Below are 21,685 nucleotides of genomic sequence, written 5' to 3' on the forward strand. Positions count from 1 at the left end.
CCATCCCCGTGTGGAAGTGGGAGGACATTACTATGGATTTTATTACCAAGCTTCCCAGGACCACACGTGGAGTAGATTCGGTATGGGTCATCGTGGATCGGTTGACCAAGAGCGCTCATTTCATCCCGATCCAGGAGAGCATATCAGCCGAGAAGTTGGCTGAGATTTATGTGCGAGAGATAGTGGTGCGTCAAGGAGTGCCTGTCTCGGTGGTGTCGGATCGAGATGTCCATTTTACTTCCAGATTTTGGAAGCGGTTTCACGACGAGATGGGTACTTGTCTCCACTTCAGCACCGCTTTCCACCCCCAGACAAACGGTCAGAGCGAGAGAACGATTCAGACTCTCTACGACATGCTTCGTGCATGTGTTTTGGACTTCAGTGGCAGTTGGGATACGTATCTTCCGTTAGCGGAATTTCCATATAACAACAGTTACCATGCCAGTATAGACCGACCTCCCTTCAAGATGCTATACGGGAGGAAGTGTAGGACCCCAATCTATTGGGGCGAGGTCGGTCAGAGAGTCATGGGGATTACGGAGGTAGTACTTAAGACCACAGAGCGGATCCAGCAGGTCCGGAGCAGGCTTCAGTGTGCTCAGAGTCGGCAGAAGAGTTACGCCGACAAGCGGCGTTCAGACTTGGAGTTTTAGGTGGGCGATATGGTCCTCCTGAAGGTGTCACCTTGGAAAGGTGTAATCCGGTTCCGAAAGCGGGGCAAGCTGGGCCCGAGGTATATCGGCCCTTTTAGAGTCATTGCCCGGGTGGGCAAGGTAGCGTATCAATTGGATCTTCCCGCAGAGCTCAGCAAGATCCACAACACTTTCCATGTTTCCCAGCTACGGAAGTGCTTGGTGGATGACACGACAGTTGTGCCCTTAGAGGATATTCAGGTTGATGACAGCATGAATTACATTGAGAGACCGGTGGCGATTCTGGATCGCAAGACGAAGGAGCTGAGGAACAAGAGGGTTGAGCTAGTGAAGGTACAGTGGCAACACCGGAAGGGTTCGGAGTGGACATGGGGGCCCGAGGAGGACATGAGGGAGCACTATCCAGAGTTATTCGAGACAGCAGACTTCAAGGACGAAGTCTAAGACAAGTGGGAGAGAATTGTAACACACGGTTCATGGTATGCATTTAAGTTATTTATTTATTCATTTTAAGAGAGGGACTCGGCGAGTTGGTGGCCCTAACTCGCCGAGTAGAAGGTAGATTAGGAGCGGGGTTTAAGTTATCTACTCGATGAGTCAAGCCCTCGAATCGGTGAGTAGATCGGCCAGGATGAAACCCTAATTTCGGGGTTTTGCACCCTATTTAAGCATCATAATCCCCACCCATTAGCGTCATTTACAGCCTCCTTGTCCCAAACCCTAATCCACGAAACCCTAGAGCTTTCTTTGAGTCTGTGAGCCATTTTAAGTAATCTTTGTGCATTTTGAAGCTTGTGGAATAAGAAGAAGATAGAAGGCTCAAGAGGGAAGAAGTAGATCCAGGAACTACACTCCATTTGCTACATTTTTGGTAATAAAGTCTCTAACTTGATCATTCTTCTCTTAGATATATTTACTTCCATTTTATGAAGGTTTTGGTTCAAGAACCTTGGTCCTTGGGATTTGGATGTCCCATGTGACTTATATCTCAAATCTGGAATCTAGGAAGGATTCCATGGCATAAAGGTGCAAACTTGATGACCATGGAAGCCCCATGCAAGCTTGTAAGCATTTATATGGTCTTTTTAGCCCTAAAAGACCATGCATGGAAGGAAAGCCGTGGACTTTATGTGTCCTACAGATGTTCAAAGCCTAGATCTAGTATATTATTCCTTGGCTTAGGGTGTTATGGATTGTGGACCAAGATTTATGTTTTAGAGAAGTTAGGGTTTGGGTTAAACCCATTAAGAAGGACTAAGGGCGGGTAAAGTTGGAAACTTTACCCTTAAGAGTGTATTCCCAGTATGTAGATGAAGTTTGGAACATAGATCTGAAAGGTGGGATCTTAATCCATTAGGGTGGCTCAATCGGACAGGGGAACTCAGCGAGTCCAGGGAAAGACTCAACGAGTTGAAGGGGGTTGTCCCGATCTTTATGACAGGAAGAACTCGACGAGTCTGAGAAGGGACTCGACGAGTTGACTCGATTGACCACGAGTCTAAGCAGTACAGGGACTCGCCGAGTTGGGAGATAACTCGACGAGTTGGGTTGACTGGGAGTTGACCTTGACTTTGACCTTGACCAGGACGTTGACTTTGACCAGGGGTAAAATGGTCATTTTACCATAAGAAGGATTATCGGGTTTTGATTAAGGGTTATTATGAAATTGATAGTCAGGGAGTCGCCAGAGTAGCAGTCAGGGATTCCTCACTCGAGTTTTCAGCAGTCAGCCTTGCGAGGTGAGTTTCCTTCAGTAGAAAGGGGTCTACGGCACCAAGGTCGGCCCATAGTATGATATGTTAGTAGCTGAGTGTGAGCGAGGCTCGTATCTCATAGTAGTTGAGTGTGGGCGGGACCCGTATCTCATAGCTTAGTTTGATTATGGATATATGCATGATTGATAGATTTAGTTATACTTGTTGTCTGTGTGATACTTGTATGTATGTTTAGTAGCTGAGTGTGGGTGGGGCCCATATCTCATAGAAGCTGAGTGTGGGCGGGGCTCGTATCTTATAGTAGCCGAGTGTGGGCGGGGCCCGTATCTCGTAGTAGCTGAGTGTGGGAGGGGCCCGTATCTCAGAGTCAGCGGAGTGTGGGCGGGGCACATATCTCCCAGTTAGTGGAGTGTGGGCGGGGCATGTATCTCCAAGAGTGTGGGCGGGGCCCGTATCTTGTAGTAGCTGAGTGTCGGCGGGGCCTGTATCTCAGAGTCAGCGGAGTGTGGGCGGGTCCCATATCTCTTAGTTTCATGTTATATGTGTATGGTATGTGGTAGTTTGGGGAGACTCACTAAGCTTCGTGCTTACGGTTTTTAGTTTTGGTTTTAGGTACTTCTACTAGCAAGGGGAAGGGCTCGGGATGATCGCATGGCACACACCACAATTTTAGCCTGGGATTGTTTTAGAATCTGATATTTTTCTCATATGATTTTGATACAGTATTTGACATGATGTTTTGAGATACATGGTTCTTGATTTTCGAACGTCGATAGTCCACCCCAAACGGTCTGGTATCGACTGAAGCTGTACATCCTACATCAAAGAATTAAAAGCATCCCACTGAGTCTGCTCAATACCTCCCCTAGGACTCTGTCTGAGATAATCAGAATCCCATCCAAGTAACACTCTATCTTGAACCGACAGAGATCTATGAATGTCCAGAGCAAAAATCCGAAAAAAAGACACAGCCAGGGGAGCATCCCCCTTCCACACATCATGCCAAAAAGAAGTCACTATCCCATCACCAATCCTAATGGGGCAAAAAGACTGAATATCTAAACCACGATCTTTGAGCTGGACCAACATTCGAATAATTCCATTCCAAGGACCCATCATTCCTCTCCTAGGGGAAAGAGAGCTACAACCACCATCGGAACCGTAAAGAGCTTTGACGACCCTAACTCAGATCAAATCCGGATTATGAAAGAATCTCCAGCGCCATCTAAAAAGTAAATCTCGGTTGAAGGAGATCAAACTACCGATACCAAGACCCCCTCTTTTCTGTCAGCAAAAGCTCTATCCCAGCTAAACCAATGCATGCATCTCTCATCCAAATCCACATCCCAAAAAAACCTGGCTCGAAGAGACTCCAAGGTGTTGGCAACAGCGATTGGAACCATAAAGATAGACATCAGATAACTACCCAGACTTCCAAGAACATACTTGATCAAAGTAAGGCAACCTCCAAATGAAAGGCATTTCGCCTTCCAACCCGAAAGTTTAGAACGAAACCGATCTACAATAGGGGACCAAGCAGAAACCCGAGAGATATTCTGACCAACTGCAACTCCAAGATGAACAAAATGATAAGAATCCGGAGCACACCCAACCTTACGAGCCACCACCTCCACCTGAGGAAAAGGAACTCCAACTCCTATCAATTTGCTTTTTTTCAAATTGATTTTAAGACCGAAAGCTAAATAAAAACACCGCAAGATACGAATGATACATGTAGCATTTTCTAGATCCCATGAAGACATCAAGACAACTTCATCAACATAAAACAGGTGTGAGATATCAATCCCACTGATGGAAATGCCTTGAAACACATTAGCGATATGAGCTTTAAGAAAAGCTACATGAAGTCCCTCCATCACCAAAATGAACAAAAAAGGAGACATAATTACATCTCATAATTATTTAGAAAACAAACTAATGTATTATTAATAGAGATTCATAATTACATCTCATACATTGAATAATCATTTATAAATACTCTAAAATGACAAAAGTATTTTATTTCTTTTTTTTGGAATGGAAGCAAAATGTTATTAATGAATGGATAGCTAGAAACTAAGTAACAAATATATATATATATATATATATATATATATATATATATATATATATATATATATATATATATATATATATATATATACACACAAAGACACACAAAACAATCCTTCTTAAAAGCTAAAGAAAGGCTTGTAAGCTGAATCAACATGTGCAGGTGACATTTTACAAGTCTGCTAGAAATCTCTGATAAGAATACATGAAATACATAAAGAAACCTAACATGTTTTCTTGGAGTACAAGAAGCAAAACGAATATTTTGGTTTCTCTTTTAAAACCTGGAAAAAAAACTTACTGGAAAAATTGATCAACTTCCTTTTATCTTTGCATGTGATTTGTGAAGGATCGATAATCGACTAAAATCAAGCAATATAGAACAAGAATAATTAAAAATCAATTTTGATTAATAAACGCTCATAAATAGAGAATGCATCAAGCGTTATTTTACAATGAACCCTAACATAACTTATATAATAGGGTGAAACTATCTAGAATGTGAAATCCCTAAAAATCAGGGATATAAACAAAACTTTACAAATGCAATATAAGCTATACAAATAAAAGATCATATCACAAATATAACAGATCTGGAAAATGTAGAGCAAAACTTTTCTTCATGTTGTCGAGAAAAGCGTTGGTCAGCAACTGAGACGTCGACATTGATGTATCAGTGTGAAGTAGGTTTGACTCATTAGATTATAAAAATTCGACCTTACATTCTCCCCCAATATGATGATATTAAAACCTAATTCAGTAAGAAATCATGGTGAAAGACTTTCTCCACTTGTAATTATCACATGCAAGTACATCTTTTCTTTTGTTTAGCTCAAAGGAGACTAACCAGTGATAGCTATCTACTTCAGGTTTGCCTAAACACTCTAGTCTCAAATGAAACAAGTGGTCAGTGGGAGCCTTTGAAAGCTCATTAGATCTTTGGAAACACATATGGTCATCTCCATAAACATAAAACATCCCATGAAATGGTTCTTTGATGAAAAGAAGTTGAAGATGAACTACTCCCACTGGTAAGGAATTATTGATGTAGACGGATCCGAAAGGAAGAAGGAATTGAGCATGATTAGATATTCTTCTTCAAGTACCTAAGGCAACTGGAGCTGTTGATGAAGAAGTTTCACCTTGAAGGGGAACTAAATTAAGATTCTTGACTTTGTTGATTATCAAGGACAGGGCATGCTTCAGCTCTTGGGCATGAACACCCTTGTGGTTCTTGATGATATTTTGAATTTCCATCCAATCGATGAATCCATACTTGACCAAATCAAATGCAAGTATTTTCTCAAGGTATTAACCCTTGGAGTCTCTTCTAGTCTGATGTACTATTAGAAATTTCTACCCCTTAGGCTTAGTGAACCTGGCTTCTACAATTAGATCAAGAGAGAATCTCCCTGAAATCACATCAGCGTATTTAGAGTGATCAATATTGGTGAGAATATCTTCCAATTTCTCATTCTTTGCAACTTCCTCATAAAAGCGTTTGAACCTTTTTTATGTTGATTCATACTTCCTTTAGCAGTAACCAGATCATTAATGAAATTAAAATCATTCTCAAGAATAGTTCTGTTCTGCCGTGCATGATCATCTTCAGTAGCCAAGGCTTTTACTTCTTCTACTGTAAGACACCACTCCTTAACCTTTTCAGAAAGAAGGATAGTCTTTGGTCCTTTGACATGAGAAATTAAAGAAGATGCCTTAGACTTCCTTTTTCATCTGGTCAGAGTTTGATCATCTGTAGATTCGATGTCACTGTTTATGTGTTTCTCCACCTAACACCGAAATTCCCCATTAACGTTTGATCCATTTGAAGCGTTTCAGCATGGAGAACTCCAAGAAAGGTGACTTACCTATCTAGAGCAATACCAAACTGAGTAAGACTCATAGTCTGAGTACAAAGGCTGAGATAGCAGAGATGAGTCGAGTATCATATGCTTCCGCAGTTGGCTCGATCATGTATGATATGACTTGTACTCGTCCTGATGTGGCTTTTGCTTTGAGCATGGTCAGCAGATATCAAGGAAATACTGGTAAAGCTCACTGGACTGCAGTAAAGAACATTCTTAAGTACCTGCGAAGGACTAAGGACTGGGTCCTTACCCTTGGTGGGAGTGATGACTTAAGAGTGACAGGGTATTGTGACGCCGGTTTTCAGACCGACATAGATAATTTGCACTCTCAGTCGGGCTGGGTGTTTACCCTAAATGGAGGAGTAGTAACATGGAAGAATTCCAAGCAGGAGACTGTAGCTGATTCAATTTGTGAATCAGAGTACATAGCAGCGATCGAAGCATCTAAAGAGGCGATATGGTTGAAGAACTTCATCGGATACCTTGGAGTTGTACCATCCATAAAGGAGCCTATGGAGATTTTCTGCGATAATGAAGGGGTGTTTTCCTTAACCAAGGAACCGAGAGATCATGGTAGATCCATGCATATCAACAGAAAGTACATTTCATAAGACATCGAGTAGAAGAAGGACTCCTTGTAGTTAAGAGGGTATTGTCAGAGGATAACCCAACAGATCCCCTTATGAAGGGAGTGAGTAGGGTTAAGCATTTGCAGCATGCTAAGAGTATCGGGCTGAAGGACGATATTAGTTTTAGTGATTAGATAAATGTTTAGAAACTTGCAATAGCTAAAATGTAATTGACATTTGATGATTGAATAAAAGGAGTTTTATTTATAAGTAAAGTTACTATCTTGTGTCAATTGTTTACTATTGTTTCACCTTGCATGTTTTGACTTCCGGAATAATAAGATTATTCAAACTATCCGCGGTCGATCATACTTTGGAAGTAGGTTATGAGGTTAGACTGTCATGAGTTGGCTTGTAGATTGTCTAAGGTGTTAGACATAGAAAAAGTATGCTACAACGTTCATGAGTGCTCTTGAAATAAGATTTGAGTATTGGATTAAACCCACGCTCACATGAATCACTTCATGGAATTTATCATGAGTGATTGTGAGACGATAATATCATATAGTCTTCAAACCAAGATACATGAGTTGTTGACTACGAGTTGGTTGTGCATTGATGATATGAAAATGCATCAGTAATTTGATGTTATAAAACGTATCGGTGTGCATGATTTAACGAGTAGTTAGTACAAGCATATAAGTCAAAGTTTATCTGTTCCTTTTATCCTAAGAGGATTAAAAGCGATATCTTGGGCCCCTCAATGATTTTGTTTTGACTTATGTGTCGGGCCCGGAAAGGACTAAATTGATGTGTTCAATTATGTTCTATGTTAGACAAATCGGAAATCGGGAAACAAACTGCAGGACAATAAGTATGACTATGTTCCATGTATTTGTCCACATGATATCTTAAAGAACAGAGGAATATATGATCCCTTATCTAAAGGACGCGTCACTGACTAGGTCAGACTTCGACATCGGCTTTTCAGAGCTACGATTGCTAATCAGATTTTGAAGTTGCATTGGCAGTTATAGTTATTAGACTTATCCAAGTGGGAGACTGTTGGATTAGGTGTTTAAGCCCATAACTATAACCGGTATGTACTTGACCCGATAGTACCATGGTCCTTTTGGGTTGCCTTCACCAGTGCAATTTGACAAGATGGACTTTTTAGAAAGAGGTTATTTGTTATTTATTAATATATTATAAGTATAATATATTAATTGAGAAATCATATTATTTAATTAGTATTGGTCAAGAATTAATTTGGGATTAATTTAGTGATCAAAAGATACTGATTAAATATACGGGGACAGATTAAGTAAATCAATGATTCTTATAATGTGGGCTAATGATGCATGGTTGATTAGGATGGGCTAAAAGGTTTAACCCATGGAGCCTAAGAAATATGAAGGGTCATGGTGCATTAGGGTTTGCGTGGATGAAACCCTAGTCTTTGCCACACTATAAATACAATCCCTTAACCCCTAAATCGGTTGCCCATTCATTCTAAGAGAGTGATAATCGATTTTGGAGCTAACTAGCCTATTCTCTCAATCCTCCTCTTGAATTTGGTGTTTGAGACATATTAGAGGCATCACACTTGAGGTGCTAAAGCTTTCTAAGGCCAAGAACTACAATCTACATCAAGAGGTATTCATCTAATTTTGGTTTTAAGTTGTATATCCTAACCACTTGGGTTGTGGTGACTTGGTAAGGCATGTGGAAGATATGGTGGATAACCTATTGACCCATGTTCAAATCCTGGCACCACTCAGCGCTTGTGGCCATGGAGGTTCGCCTACAGTGACTCCAGGGCATGAGGCAAAGTCTCATGTTTGCAGCGGGGGATTAGTCTGTGCGCGAAAGCTGGCCCGGAAACCCTCGTTAGGGAAGTTCGCTTTCCAAAAAAAAAGTTGTATATCCTCTATTGTATGCTAGTTAGGATGTATGCTTTGGAAAAATGAAATTGCATGTATAATTATATAAAACTTAGATCCAAAGCATCTAGGGTTGCATGTGCACCATAGGAGTGTTATAGTGCTTAAAACCCAACACAAATATCATACAAACTAACCATGCAAATATACTAGGGTGCCATGGAAACCCTCCAAGGTCTTACACCAAATGTCATGGGAACCCCCACATGGTCTCAGTCTACTGCCACGGGAATCGCCTACGGTCTTCCATGAAAATGTCATACTAACATAACGCATAATCAATCGAAAATCCACATATCATAAAGTGGGCCGGCCTTGGTGCCTTAGACCCATTGGTATGGTGAGAAGACTCACCTCTCGAATGCTGAACTGACAAGATAAAATCCGATAAGTCCAATGCACACTCCTACTCAACTGCCTATAAGCATCATTGTGATTTACTTGTCACAATCCTGAAATACCATAAATACCCTCAAAGTCAACCCTGGTCAAAGTCAAGGTCAACGGTCCATGTTGACCTTAACTCGTCGAGTGCATCCATCAACTCGTCGAGTTACCTGAGTAACTCGTCAACTCGCCAAGTTACCTATGTAACTTATCGAGTTCCTTAATGTCCAGAAGACCGAAAACTCATGCAGACCAAAAACTCTAATCCTTCACTGCACCCATTTCGAATCTCGAAAACGGGTAAACCCTACCCGACTTGTCGAGTTGGCTAAGGGAATCGACGAGTTCCTTCAGTCCTTTTTGTGTTCAGTCCTTTCCAGTGGGATCCAAGGTCCCAAACTTCAGATCCAACTTTTCCTAGTGTAGTTACCATGTAAAGTTGCAAACTTTATGTGCATGCAAGACCTCACAAGGCTAAAACACCAAAACTAAGGTTCCTTCAAGGTTTTTGTGCATGGAAAGGGCCTAAGCTGGATAAAGTGAGCAACTTTATGCCATGGAGGACCTACAGATGTCCAGATCTGGAACCATATCCTTGTGACAAGTCCAAATCCGAGTATGACACATTTTTGGCACCAAAAGTGACCATTTGCTTCCAAGAAAAGAGATCTAAGCAACTAAAGGTCAAGTTAGTGACTTTATACCTCAATATGGTCGCCAATATAGAGTAGATCTCGGATCTACTGCTTCTCTCTTTGCTCTTTCTTCTTCAAGCTCCAAAATCTTCACAATCACACCAAAAATCACTCTCAAAAGCTCTCTTTCTCACTCAAGAAGGTGCAAGGCTCAAACTAGGGTTTCTCTGGGTTGAAAGAACGATGGAAGTGGCTGCAAATGAACCATAAGTTCTTTAAATAGGGTACAAACCCCTGAAAATTAGGGTTTCCCTTTACAGTGCCTACTCGTTGAGTCGGGGCCTTTTGACTCGTCGAGTAGATCCGAAGTCCCGCGTCCTCATAATGACCTCTATTCGACGAGTTGGAGCTCCCAAAATCGTTGAGTCCCAGCATAAAACCCTAAAACTTATAAAATTAAATAATACTTGGAACAGGTGTTACAAATCTCCCCCACTTGAACTATACTTCGTCCTCGAAGTCTGCTGACCCAAATAAGTTCGGGTAGTGATCCCGCATCTCTTCCTCTGGCTCCCATGTCCATTCGGAGCCCCGTCGGTGCTGTCATTGCACATTTACTAACTTTACCTCCTTGTTTCGAAGAACCTTGGTCTTCCTATCTAGAATCACAACTGGCCTCTCAATGTAGTTCAGACTCTCGTTCACCTGAATATCATCCAGAGAAACGACCGCGGCCTCGTCAGTGACACACTTCGAAGCTGTGACACATGGAAGGTGTTGTGAATCTAGCTAAGCTCATTCGGAAGATCCAAGCGATAGGCCACCTTGCCCACCCGGGCCGTAATCCTGAACGGTCCAATATATCGGGGCCCCATGCCTCTCTTCCGAAATCTGATGACTCCCTTCCATGGCGACACTTTTAGTAACACAAAGTACCCCACCTGTAACTCAAGATCTGATCGCCACCGGTCAGCGTAGCTTTTCTGACGGCTCTGTGCGACTCGTAGCCTGTCACGCACCTGCTGAATCAACTTTGTCGTCTTGAGCACCACCTCAGTGCTCCCCATGACCCGATGCCCTACCTCTCCTCAATAAACAGTGGTCCTACACCTCCAACCATACAACATCTCAAACGGTGGTCGGTCAATACTAGCATGATAACTATTATTGTATGAAAACTATACTAGCGGGAGGTATGTATCCCAACTCCCTCCAAATCCAACACACATGCCCAAAGCATATCCTCAAGTGTTTGGACCGTCCTCTCACTCTGGCCATCTGTCTGGGGGTGGTACGCCGTGCTAAAATGCAACCGAGTGCCCAGTTCGTAGTGGAACGTCTTCCAGAATCTAGATGTAAATCGAACATCTCTGTCAGAGATTAACGACACTGGCACCCCGTGTCTAGCCACCACCTCTCGCACATAAATATTCACCAATTTCCCAGCGGATATACTCTCAGATATCGGAATAAAGTGGGCACTCTTCGTCAACCTATCCACAATCACCCATATGGCGTCCACGCCCCTCGCTGTCCTTGGTAACTTCGTGATGAAGTCCATAGTGATCTCCTCCCACTTCCACATGGGAATGGGTAGCGGATGAACCTTGCCATGAGGCCGCTGATGCTCGACCTTGACCTTCCCGCAGGTCAAGCACCGCTCCATGAACGAAGCGATCTCCCACTTCATGCAGGGCCACCAATAGCTCAGTCTCAGATCTCTATACATTTTCATAGCCCCCGGATGTCTAGAGAACTTGGACTTGTGTGCCTCCTCCAATATCTTCTGTCTTGCTCCTCCAGCCACCGGTACCCACACCCGGGCACACTGTGTCAGAAGACCTCGGCTATCCCGAACAAACAAGGGATACTGACCCCGAATCTGCTCTATCTTCCAATTCTCTTTCTTCACACCCTCGACCTGAGCCTCCTTGATCATATCCAATAAAGGAGAGATCACCGTCATCCTCAACCAAACGTTCCCAATCGGGGAACCTGCCGCCTTTCGGCTCAAAGCATCGCCCACCATGTTGGCCTTCACTGGATGGTATAAGATCTCACAATCATAATCTTTCAGCACGTCCAACCACCTCCTCTGCCGCATGTTGAGGTTCTGCTGATCCATCAAATACTTCAAACTCTTATGATCAGTATAAATAGTGCACCGTACTCCATACATGTAGTGCCTCCAAATCTTGAGGGCAAACACTACTGCCCCTAACTCCAGGTCGTGAGTGGAATAATTCGCCTCTTGAGTCTTCAACTGCCTCGAAGCGTAAGCTATCACATGCCCCCTCTGCATCAGTACCGCGCCTAACCCTGAGATCGATGCATCAAAGTACACTACCAAGTCATCCAACCCCTCAGGTAGTACTAGAATCGGAGCCTCACATAACCTCTGTCTCAGGGTCTCCAAAGCCAACTGCTGATCCGTGCCCCATCGAAATGTCACATTCTTCTTGGTCAAGCGGGTCAAAGGCATAGCAATCTTGGAGAAATCCTGGATGAATCTCCGATAATAGCCCGCTAAACCCAAGAAGCTACGGATCTCAGATGCGTTCTTCGGTACTTCCCACCGCATCACTGCCTCAACCTTGGCTAGATCAACCGAAATTCCCTCCTGGTTGATGATGTGCCCCAAAAACTGCACCTCACGCAGCCAGAAATCACATTTTGAGAACTTGGCATACAACCTTTCCGTTCTCAATGTCTCCAATACCTCCTTCAGATGCTGATCATGCTGCTTCTTGGTCTTAGAATAGACCAGGATATCATCAATAAAAACTATCACCGACCGATCCAGCATCGGTCTACACACTCTGTTCATGAGATCCATGAATGCTGTTGGGGCATTGGTGAGCCCAAATGGCATCGACACAAACTCATAGTGCCCGTACTGAGTCCTGAAAGCTGTCTTCAGTATATCCTCATCCCGAATCCTCATCTGATGGTACCCCGACCGAATATCCATATTGGAAAACCAAGACACACCCTGCAGCTGATCGGACAAATCATCGATCCTCGGTAACGGATAACGGTTTTTCACCGTTAGTTCGTTCAGCTCTCGATAATCAATGCACATCCTGTGGGACCCGTCCTTCTTTTTCACAAACAAGATCGGAGCTCCTCATGGGGAACTGCTCGGATGGATAAACCCTCGGTCTAGCATCTCCTGAAGCTGCGTAGATAGCTCCTGCATCTCGGGTTGAGCTAGCCGGTACGGTGCCTTTGCTATCGGAGCGACAACCGACACTAAATCGATGCGAAACTCCACCTGCCTCTCCGGAGGCACTCCAGTTAACTCCTCGAGAAAGACATCCCGAAACTCCTGTACCACCGGTACATTGCGCAAATCTGTTGTGGTCTCAACCCTCGTATCTGAGATATATGCCAAAAATAACGTACAACCCTGATGCAGAAATCTCCTAGTCCTCGTAGCTGAACAGAGGGTTGGCCCCTACGAGGACCTCTCTCCATGAATAACCAGTTCTTCCCCACTTGGGGTTCGAACCCTCACCAACTGGCGCTCGCAATCGATCATGGCCCCATTGGCCCCCAACCATTCCATCCCGACAATCACCTTCAACCCTCGCAAAGGTATTGGGACTAGATCAACACGAAACCTCTCCCCAAGCACATTCAGGACACAGTCCCAATACACCCTCGCAACACTCACAGTGCGGTCGTCCGCAATCTCAACCTCAAGCGGGGAATCCAAAGTCCCCGGCGCATCCTGAAACTTCTTGCTAAGAGCAAGAGATACAAATGATCGGGTAGCTCCCGAATCGAACAAAACATGAGCAGACATACCATTGACCAAAAAGGTCCCTATACATAAGCACAATATATACATACGCAATGCAATAAATTTAGAACAGGTAGATAAAATACGTACCAGTCACACAGTCTGGCGTTGCCTGAGCCTCCTTGGTGGTCAATTCAAATGTGCGGCTCTTCACCGCTGGAGCATCCGCCTTAGCAGTGCGGCCATCAGTAATCCTCATTGTGGCGGGTGTAGATGCGGCCACTGCTCCTCCCCCTCCCTGCAACCTCGGAGAATCGGCCTTTTTATGGTCAGTCTCGTTGCAGTGGAAACAAATCAAGCCCTTCTTGGGGCAATCCTTGCTCACGTGCCCCTACTGACCACACATATAACATACCGGGCCCGTCCCCCGACAAACTCCACCATAAGATCTGCAACATTTGGCTCACCGGCCACGACCCTGCTTGCCCCTACTGGATGAATCTGAGTTCTTAGGCTTTTTAGCATGACCTACTGCTGTCTGTTCCTGCTCAGTCTTCCGCTTGGTGCGGAAGTCCAACTCCATTTCCCACTCACGGGCCTTCTCCACCATCTTATTCAGGGTTTTGCACCCTGTAAAGCTCACAAACTCCCGGATATCATCCCTCAACATGCAATGATACCTCTTCCTCCTCATATCCTCGTCTGTAGCATACTATGGGATCAACAATGCTTGTTCTCGAAACTTGGCGGTAATCTCCGCCATAGTCTCGGTGGTCTGCTGGAGCTCCTGAAACTCCCTCACCAACCGTTGCACCTCCTGAAACTCCCTCACCAACCGCTGCACCTCCTGAAACTCCCTCACCAACCACTGCACCTCCTAAAACTCCCTCACCAACCGCTGCACCTCAATAGCTGGTGAAAATCCAGATCAAATCGCCTGACAAACTCGGCCTAGGTCATCTCAGCCACACCGGCTGCTCCCACCTGGCTAGTCACCTTTCCCACCAGTCTCGGGCTCTATCTCTCAGCATACATGAAGCAAAACCCACCTTTGCCGCATCAGGGCAAGAACTCATGCGTTGGGCGTTCTCTATGTCCGCCACCCAGCATCGTCTAACAATGGGGTCCTTGACCCCGAAAAACATCGGCACCCCACACACCTTGAACTCCCAGAACGAGGGAGTTCGGGCCCCGAACTGGCCCACAACAATCTCGGCTCTGAATGCCCTGAGCCTCTCCTACATGATATCCATCATACCCTCCTTGACCGTCCCAAAAATTATTGGGGTAGCGTCAAGGATGTCCCTCGTCACCCTAGTTGCAATGAGCTCGCACAGCCTCTCATCAATGGGCTCGATACCGTCGCCCGACCCAGACCTGGTTCCTGATCCTGATCCCCCAGCTCCATGTCGTGTCACCACCATACTGAACTGCAATGTCATAAGTCATAATGATTAGGATATCCCATTAGGGGATCTTCCCACACCGGTCCTCCTTAGAGCTTCTAGATCTAACATTGGTTCGGGTACACGTCCTGTGCTTTCAGTAGTACGGGCCCAATACTAGCTTCCACACCTACCTGTACCTTCCCCAAGGCTCTACCTGATAACCACAATTCGTCCCATAACAACATATCCTACAAGCTACAAGATCACTGGAATCCTAGGTCATCCTAAGATTTTCTCTACCCATATCAATCTGACCAATCATAACAGGTTGCCTTTATGCATGAAAATTATACACAGAAAAGGATCAAATAGAGTTTCGAATAATAGATTCTACCCTAGGACCAGACAAGGAACATGAAATAAGGCCAAATCAATCATTCTAAGGCTATAAGCTCCTAACCGTATATAATTTTAAAAGCATACACATAGCAAGATCCATATGATTATCATAACTCAAATATCAATATAACATGGCTATCATATTGGGGAACTACTTACTTGGCTCGACCGATCACGCGCATTGCACTCTCCCCTTTTCCATTCGTAAAAGTTTTTAACTTTTATTTTTGAAAACAATTTTACCATTTCCTTAGTTTGAGTCCTGACGTACCCGAGAGTGTGCCCGAATCCCTCAAACCAAGGCTCTGATACCAACTTGTAACGACCGAATTTTCAAAACAAAATTTTTCATTTTTAAATAGCCAAAACATTTTCCATAAACCATAAAAGCGCAAATACAATTGTTTTCAAATTCATATCAATAACAATATTATTTCAAATCATTAGAGTGTCCCATAAAAACGCCTGAGAGAGAGTGTATGTCGCGCCATCAGACCATTCCCTTGCCCTTAGGCTTAGATTAACCTGGAACAAATCCACAAACTATAAGCTAATGCTTAGTGAGTCCCCCAAAGCATACCCCACACAATCCACATAATCACATAACCATATTAGCTAAAAAGCTACATAAACCACATAAGCCATGCATACAAACATATAAGGAATCCATAGAAACCCTCCAGGATCTTACACCTAGTGCCACTGGAACCCCCACGTGGTCTTAACTACCTGCTATGGGAACCCCCACATGGTCTTCCTGCCATGGGAACCCCCACATGGTCTTCACTACCAAGCAAATATCATACAAACTAAACAAGCAAATATACTAGGGTGCCATGGAAACCCTCCAAGGTCTTACACCAAATGCCATGGGAACCCCCACATATTCAATCGACAATCCACATATCATAAAATGGGCTGGCCTTGGTGCCTTAGACCCATTGGTATGGTGAAAAGACTCACCTCTCGAATGCTGAACTGACAAGGTAAAATCCGATAAGTCCAACGCACAGCTCCTACTCAGCTGCCTATAAGAATCATTGTGATTTACTTTGTCACAATCCTGAAATACCAAAAATACCCTCAAAGTCAACCCTGGTCAACCCTGGTCAAAGTCAAGGTCAACAGTCAAGGTCAACAGTCCATGTTGACCTCAACTCGTCGAGTGCATCCAACAACTCGTCGAGTTACCTGAGTAACTCGTCAACTCGCCGAGTTACCTATGTAACTCGTCGAGTTTCTTAATGTCCAGAAGACCGAAAACTCATGCAGACCAAAAACTCTAATCCTTCACTGCACTCATTCCGAATCTCGAAAACGGGTAAACCCTACTCGACTTGTCGAGTTGGCTAAGGGAATCGACGAGTTCCTTCAGTCCTTTCCAGTAGGATCCAAGGTCCCAAACATCAGATCCAACTTCTCCTAGTGTAGTTACCACGTAAAGTTGCAAACTTTACGTGCATACAAGACTTCACAAGGCTAAAACACCAAAACTAAGGTTCCTTCAAGGTTTTTGTGCATGGAAAGGGCCTAAGCTGGATAAAGTGAGCAACTTTATGCTATGGAGGACCTACAGATGTCCAGATCTGGAACCATATCCTTGTGACAAGTCCAAATCCGAGTATGACACCCTTTTGGCACCAAAAGTGACCATTTGCTTCCAAGAAAAGAGACTTAAGCAACTAAAGGTCAAGTTAGTGACTTTATACCTCAATATGGTCGCCAATACAGAGTAGATGTCGGATCTACTGCTTCTCTCTTTGCTCCTTCTTCTTCAAGCTCCAAAATCTTCACAATCACACCAAAAATCACTCTCAAAAGCTCTCTTTCTCACTCAAGAAGGTTCAAGGCTCAAACTAGGGTTTCTCTAGGCTGAAAGAACGATGGAAGTAGCTGCAAATGAGCCATAAGTTCTTTAAATAGGGTACAAACCCCTGAAAATTAGGGTTTCCCTTTACAGTGCCTACTTGTCACACCCCCAAACCAGAACGGCGGAAACGTTCAGGGGCGGAGGACGTCATGTACAATATCATAACAATGCAAAATAGTAAAACAAGCAACAACATCTATTGCATTAATAGAATAGTTAATACGTGTGTGTTCTTTATATAGTTGTAAGACACCAAAAAATATAACATCACAATAAAAGACGAGTCTTGAACATGCTCCGTCTTCTCAAAATCCGATCCAGTGTACCTATCTATTGGTTCCCTGAGAATACAAGTTATTTTGAAAGAGAGTATCAACATTTAAGTTGGTAAGTTCATAAGTGTTTTAGTGTCAAATGTTTGTTTCATGAAAATGTTTGTATTTGTTTAGTGAAATGTTTGAATACTTCCCAGAAAATCCTATATTTTCTTCTGAAATGAAAAGTAGTTTTCTACCCAAGACCAGACTGTTTTGTATGTTTGTTCTCTTGTACTAGTATAAAATATATGTTTGTACTCGAAATACTATAAAATGTATGTTTGTACTTGAAATAGTATAAAATGTATGTTTGTACTTGGAATAGTATAAAATGTATGTTTTCCATATTTGTAAACTATCTTTACTAGAAAAATAGTATGCATTTCTCATGTGAGAATATCATTGTATGAATGTAATGGAAAATGAAGGTTTATAGTAGAATTATGTAAAAATAAACTACTGATGCATTAACTACCTTGTAACCAAACTGGTTAATTAAGGTTAAAATTTGATAAAGTTATAACCATGCTTGATTGACTAGTATAAAACACGACGTTCTTCAGGCGTCGAAACTGATAATGACATTTGTCACCCGTGGACCTGCAGGTCCCACTGTAGCTAGCAACAAGGTGTGGTATGGTCAGTCCCATATAGATCTATACACAAACTCATGCTCTCCCTCCAGGAGACTCTGGTTACAAAATGTGACAAAGCAAGAATATTTCTATGCCATGAAATAGTATCTCACATTTTAGTTATCTTGTTCACGTATAGTATGTAAGTTCCTTTTTGTTCTTGCAAATGAATAGTATACTTTGTAATGAATAATAATAGTATGTATGTATTGTTTCATGTATTGTTCCTTTGTTTGCGGGTATTTAATGAAAGGACTCGACGAGTCCAAGTATGGACTCGCCGAGTAGGTGATGGGCAGAGAAAACCCTAAGTTCCGGGGTTGGAGCCTATTTAAATGAACTTATAACCTTGGATGCGCCTCATATCTCCTGTGAGAAACCCTAAATCACCATTGGAGCCTTGGGAGAGTTCTTATGATGAAATCAAGTAATTTGGTGGGTTTTGTGGAAGGAAAAGAGCATGACTCAAGCAAGGAACGAGATGGGGGCAGTGGATCTAGCATCTCTTCGCATGGGATTGTTGTAGGAGGTATGAATCTATACGCATTCTCGTGTATTTGGTAGTTTTCTCGAATCTAGGGTTTTCTTATTCCTTCTTTAGCTTGGATTCGAAGCTTATGAGGTCCCAAGGTGGAATAAGTCTTAGATCTGGACCTTAAGAGGTCCAGAGAGTCCCAACCATTCTGCTTTATGCTGTTCCATTGGAGATATGGATCTAGGTTGCCATTTTAAGAGCTATTTCTTCATAAAAGGGCATAAGAGTGTTGCATGAGCTTAAAGTTTGAACCTTTATGTGATATTTGGGTGTAAGAAGGTCAGATCTATAAGTTAGAGAAACAGATCTGACCTCAGAAGGTCATTTGAGTGATGCCATGGAGGGAACTCGCCGAGTCCATATGGGGACTCGACGAGTCGAGTCGGGTTGCCCCGCGATTCGTGACCAGTGGTAACCCGTCGAGTGAAAGGTTAACTCGACGAGTCGAGTGAGACCTTAGGAGGATTCAGAGGACAAGCATGGACTCGCCGAGTCACCTGAGTGCACTCGACGAGTTTGGTCAAAGTTGACCGTTGACTAGAGTTGACTTAAGTTGACCATGGGGTCTTGGTCAAGCTGATTCAAGAGAGGTCAGGGAGGGGTAGAATGGTCTTCTACCCATTATTAGAGATGAGAAAAAGAGAAAGTATTAATTAGAGATGTTTTCCTTATGTGTTAGGCGGAGGCTCGATCGAGGTTACCAAGCCAGAAGGTTTACTAGACATCATGGGAGGTGAGTCTTCTCACTATACTGTACCTGGAAGGGTACCTATGTGTGACTGGAAGGTCTTGTATGCTATGAGATGTATGTGCTATATGCGGTTATGTGATATGTATGTGCTATGTATGTTATGTATGGTAATGACCGGAAGGTCAAGATGATATGGACCGGAAGGTCAAGATGACATGGACCGGAAGGTCAGGAGGTTACGGACCGGAAGGTCGATACGGGTAGGAACGGAAGGTCTACCGGGATTCGGGACGGAAGTCCCGTGAGACACTTGGATCGGAAGATCCCACATAGTTATGGCCTGGAAAGGCGTATGTGTTGTATGTGGTATTTGGGGAACTCACTAAGCATTTATGCTTACAGTTGTTGTGTTATGTGTTTCAGGTACTAGCTAGGATCACGGGAAGGCGCCGGCATGGTCTGTACACACTGATGAAGATTTATGTACTTGAGATTCTGGGGTTGTTCATTGAGATATTATGTGATACAATGGGTTTTGTTATGAATGAATTATGTTTTAAAAATGAAAAATTGTTTAAAAAATTACGTTGTTACAAGTTGGTATCAGAGCCTTGGTTTGAGGGATTCGGATGCACCTTCGGGCGTATCTGAACTCAAACTGGGGATTTGAGTAAAAATTTTCAGAAAAGAAACAATTTTTCTAAAAGAGTAAAAGATTTTGAGAAAGGCAGAACGGAGCAGTGTGTATGATCAGCCAGCGCCCGAACGGTGATTTCCCAAAATACCCTTACATTATGTGTTATGAGATATGATATGATATGTTATGCATGCTAGAGTAGGCTAGGTATTCATATTAGGACTAGAGTGGCCTGATTTGTGATGCCTTAGCCTAGGAGATTACTGCTGCTATGAGATGCTTCGAGAGTGAGTAGGTAGCAGTGAGGAGCTTATGAGAAGTCTACCGAAGGGTAGCCTATGCTTAGCGAGATGTAGAGTACTTGTGGTCTGGGATCCTAGGAGGAGGACTTGGAATGAATGCTGATGCGGTGTGGAAGATAGTATTGGGCCCGTACTACTGAAAACACCGGATCAGTGCGCAGTCCAAGTAAGAATCCTTAGGGTACTAAGGAACAAGTAGGGCTGAGTTATCGAGTGTGAGTACACTCGAGTAAGTCTCTGATTTTTTTATGTTGTATTTCGGAGACATCATGGTTGGGACGTGCCACAGACCAGAGACCAGTGGCGTGAGTGACGAGGAGCTTCGTCAGATGATCCACGACGAAGGGGCTGCGGCTATCCGCACAGAGATACCGGGGATGTTTGGGTCTATCGAGACCACTTTGATTGAGACGTTCAATGAGAGATACGCAGCGGTTACTGAGGCTGCGACTGCTACAGCTACTGCAACTGTGGCTGCTGCTAGACCTCAGGGGGGGTGACTCGATGCTGTTCCGGGAGTTCAGCAACACGAAGCCACCGGAGTTTGATGGGACGCAGGATCCGATTGCTACGATGAGATGGATTTCTGATATCGAGGGATGCTTCTACACCTGTTCGTGTCCGGAGCATCTGAGGGTTCGGTTTGCACTGAACTAGTTTCGCTTGGGGGCGAAGGACTGGTGGAAGTTCGTGGCGGCGAACTTCACTCTTGTAAGAGACTTCGGAGGTGACCTGGGAGAGGTTCACCACCATGTTCAGAGACGAGTATGTTCCCCCTTTGGAGCGGGAACGGTTGGCACAGGAGTTCTTGTCCCTCAAGCAGGGGACGAAGTCCGTGACTGTGATTACACGGATGTTTTACGAGAGGACGTTGTTTTGCCCCGAGCACGTGTCGTCTGAGCAGGCACGCATGAGCCGGTATTTGAGCATTGAGAAGTGATGTCATGGTTCGAGTACCATGATAAGTAGCAGATTGAGAAGTGATGCCATGGGTCGAGTCCCATGAGTTGTAGCAGGACGAGAGTTGATGTCAGGGTTAGAGTGCCATGATTTGAGATGGATTGAGAAAAGAGAACGTGGTTCGAATACCATGATTCGTATAAGATTAAGAGGAGATAACATGGTACAGGTACCATGATGCATAGCAGATCGAGATGTGACCACACGGTTTGAGTATCATGACATGTGGCGGTTAGTGTTTCTGGTTTTTACCAGTTATTCCGTGGGGATTGTCTAGACTGAGATCGAGGTGAATGAGTGTGGGGCCAGAAGGCCATGATGAACAAGTTTTAGTGGAGTATCCCTTGAAAAGGGAAATCGAAT

General features: G+C 43.7%; 1 protein-coding gene across 1 annotated transcript in view; it reads right to left on the reverse strand.

Annotated features, from left to right (window-relative positions):
* Window positions 1–3,621: 3,621 nt before the first annotated feature.
* Window positions 3,622–21,685, reverse strand: part of LOC145121284 (uncharacterized) — a 29,312-nt gene continuing 11,248 nt past the window's right edge. The window contains exon 2 of the mRNA XM_079057059.1: window positions 3,622–4,226. Coding sequence (XP_078913185.1) covers window positions 3,622–4,226 — 605 coding nt within the window. The remainder of the gene's footprint in view (window positions 4,227–21,685) is intronic.

This window comes from Lactuca virosa, chromosome 6 (genome assembly GCF_052849685.1).
Source record: "Lactuca virosa cultivar CGN04683 chromosome 6, Lactuca_virosa_CGN04683_v6, whole genome shotgun sequence".
Taxonomy (NCBI): Eukaryota; Viridiplantae; Streptophyta; class Magnoliopsida; order Asterales; family Asteraceae; genus Lactuca; species Lactuca virosa.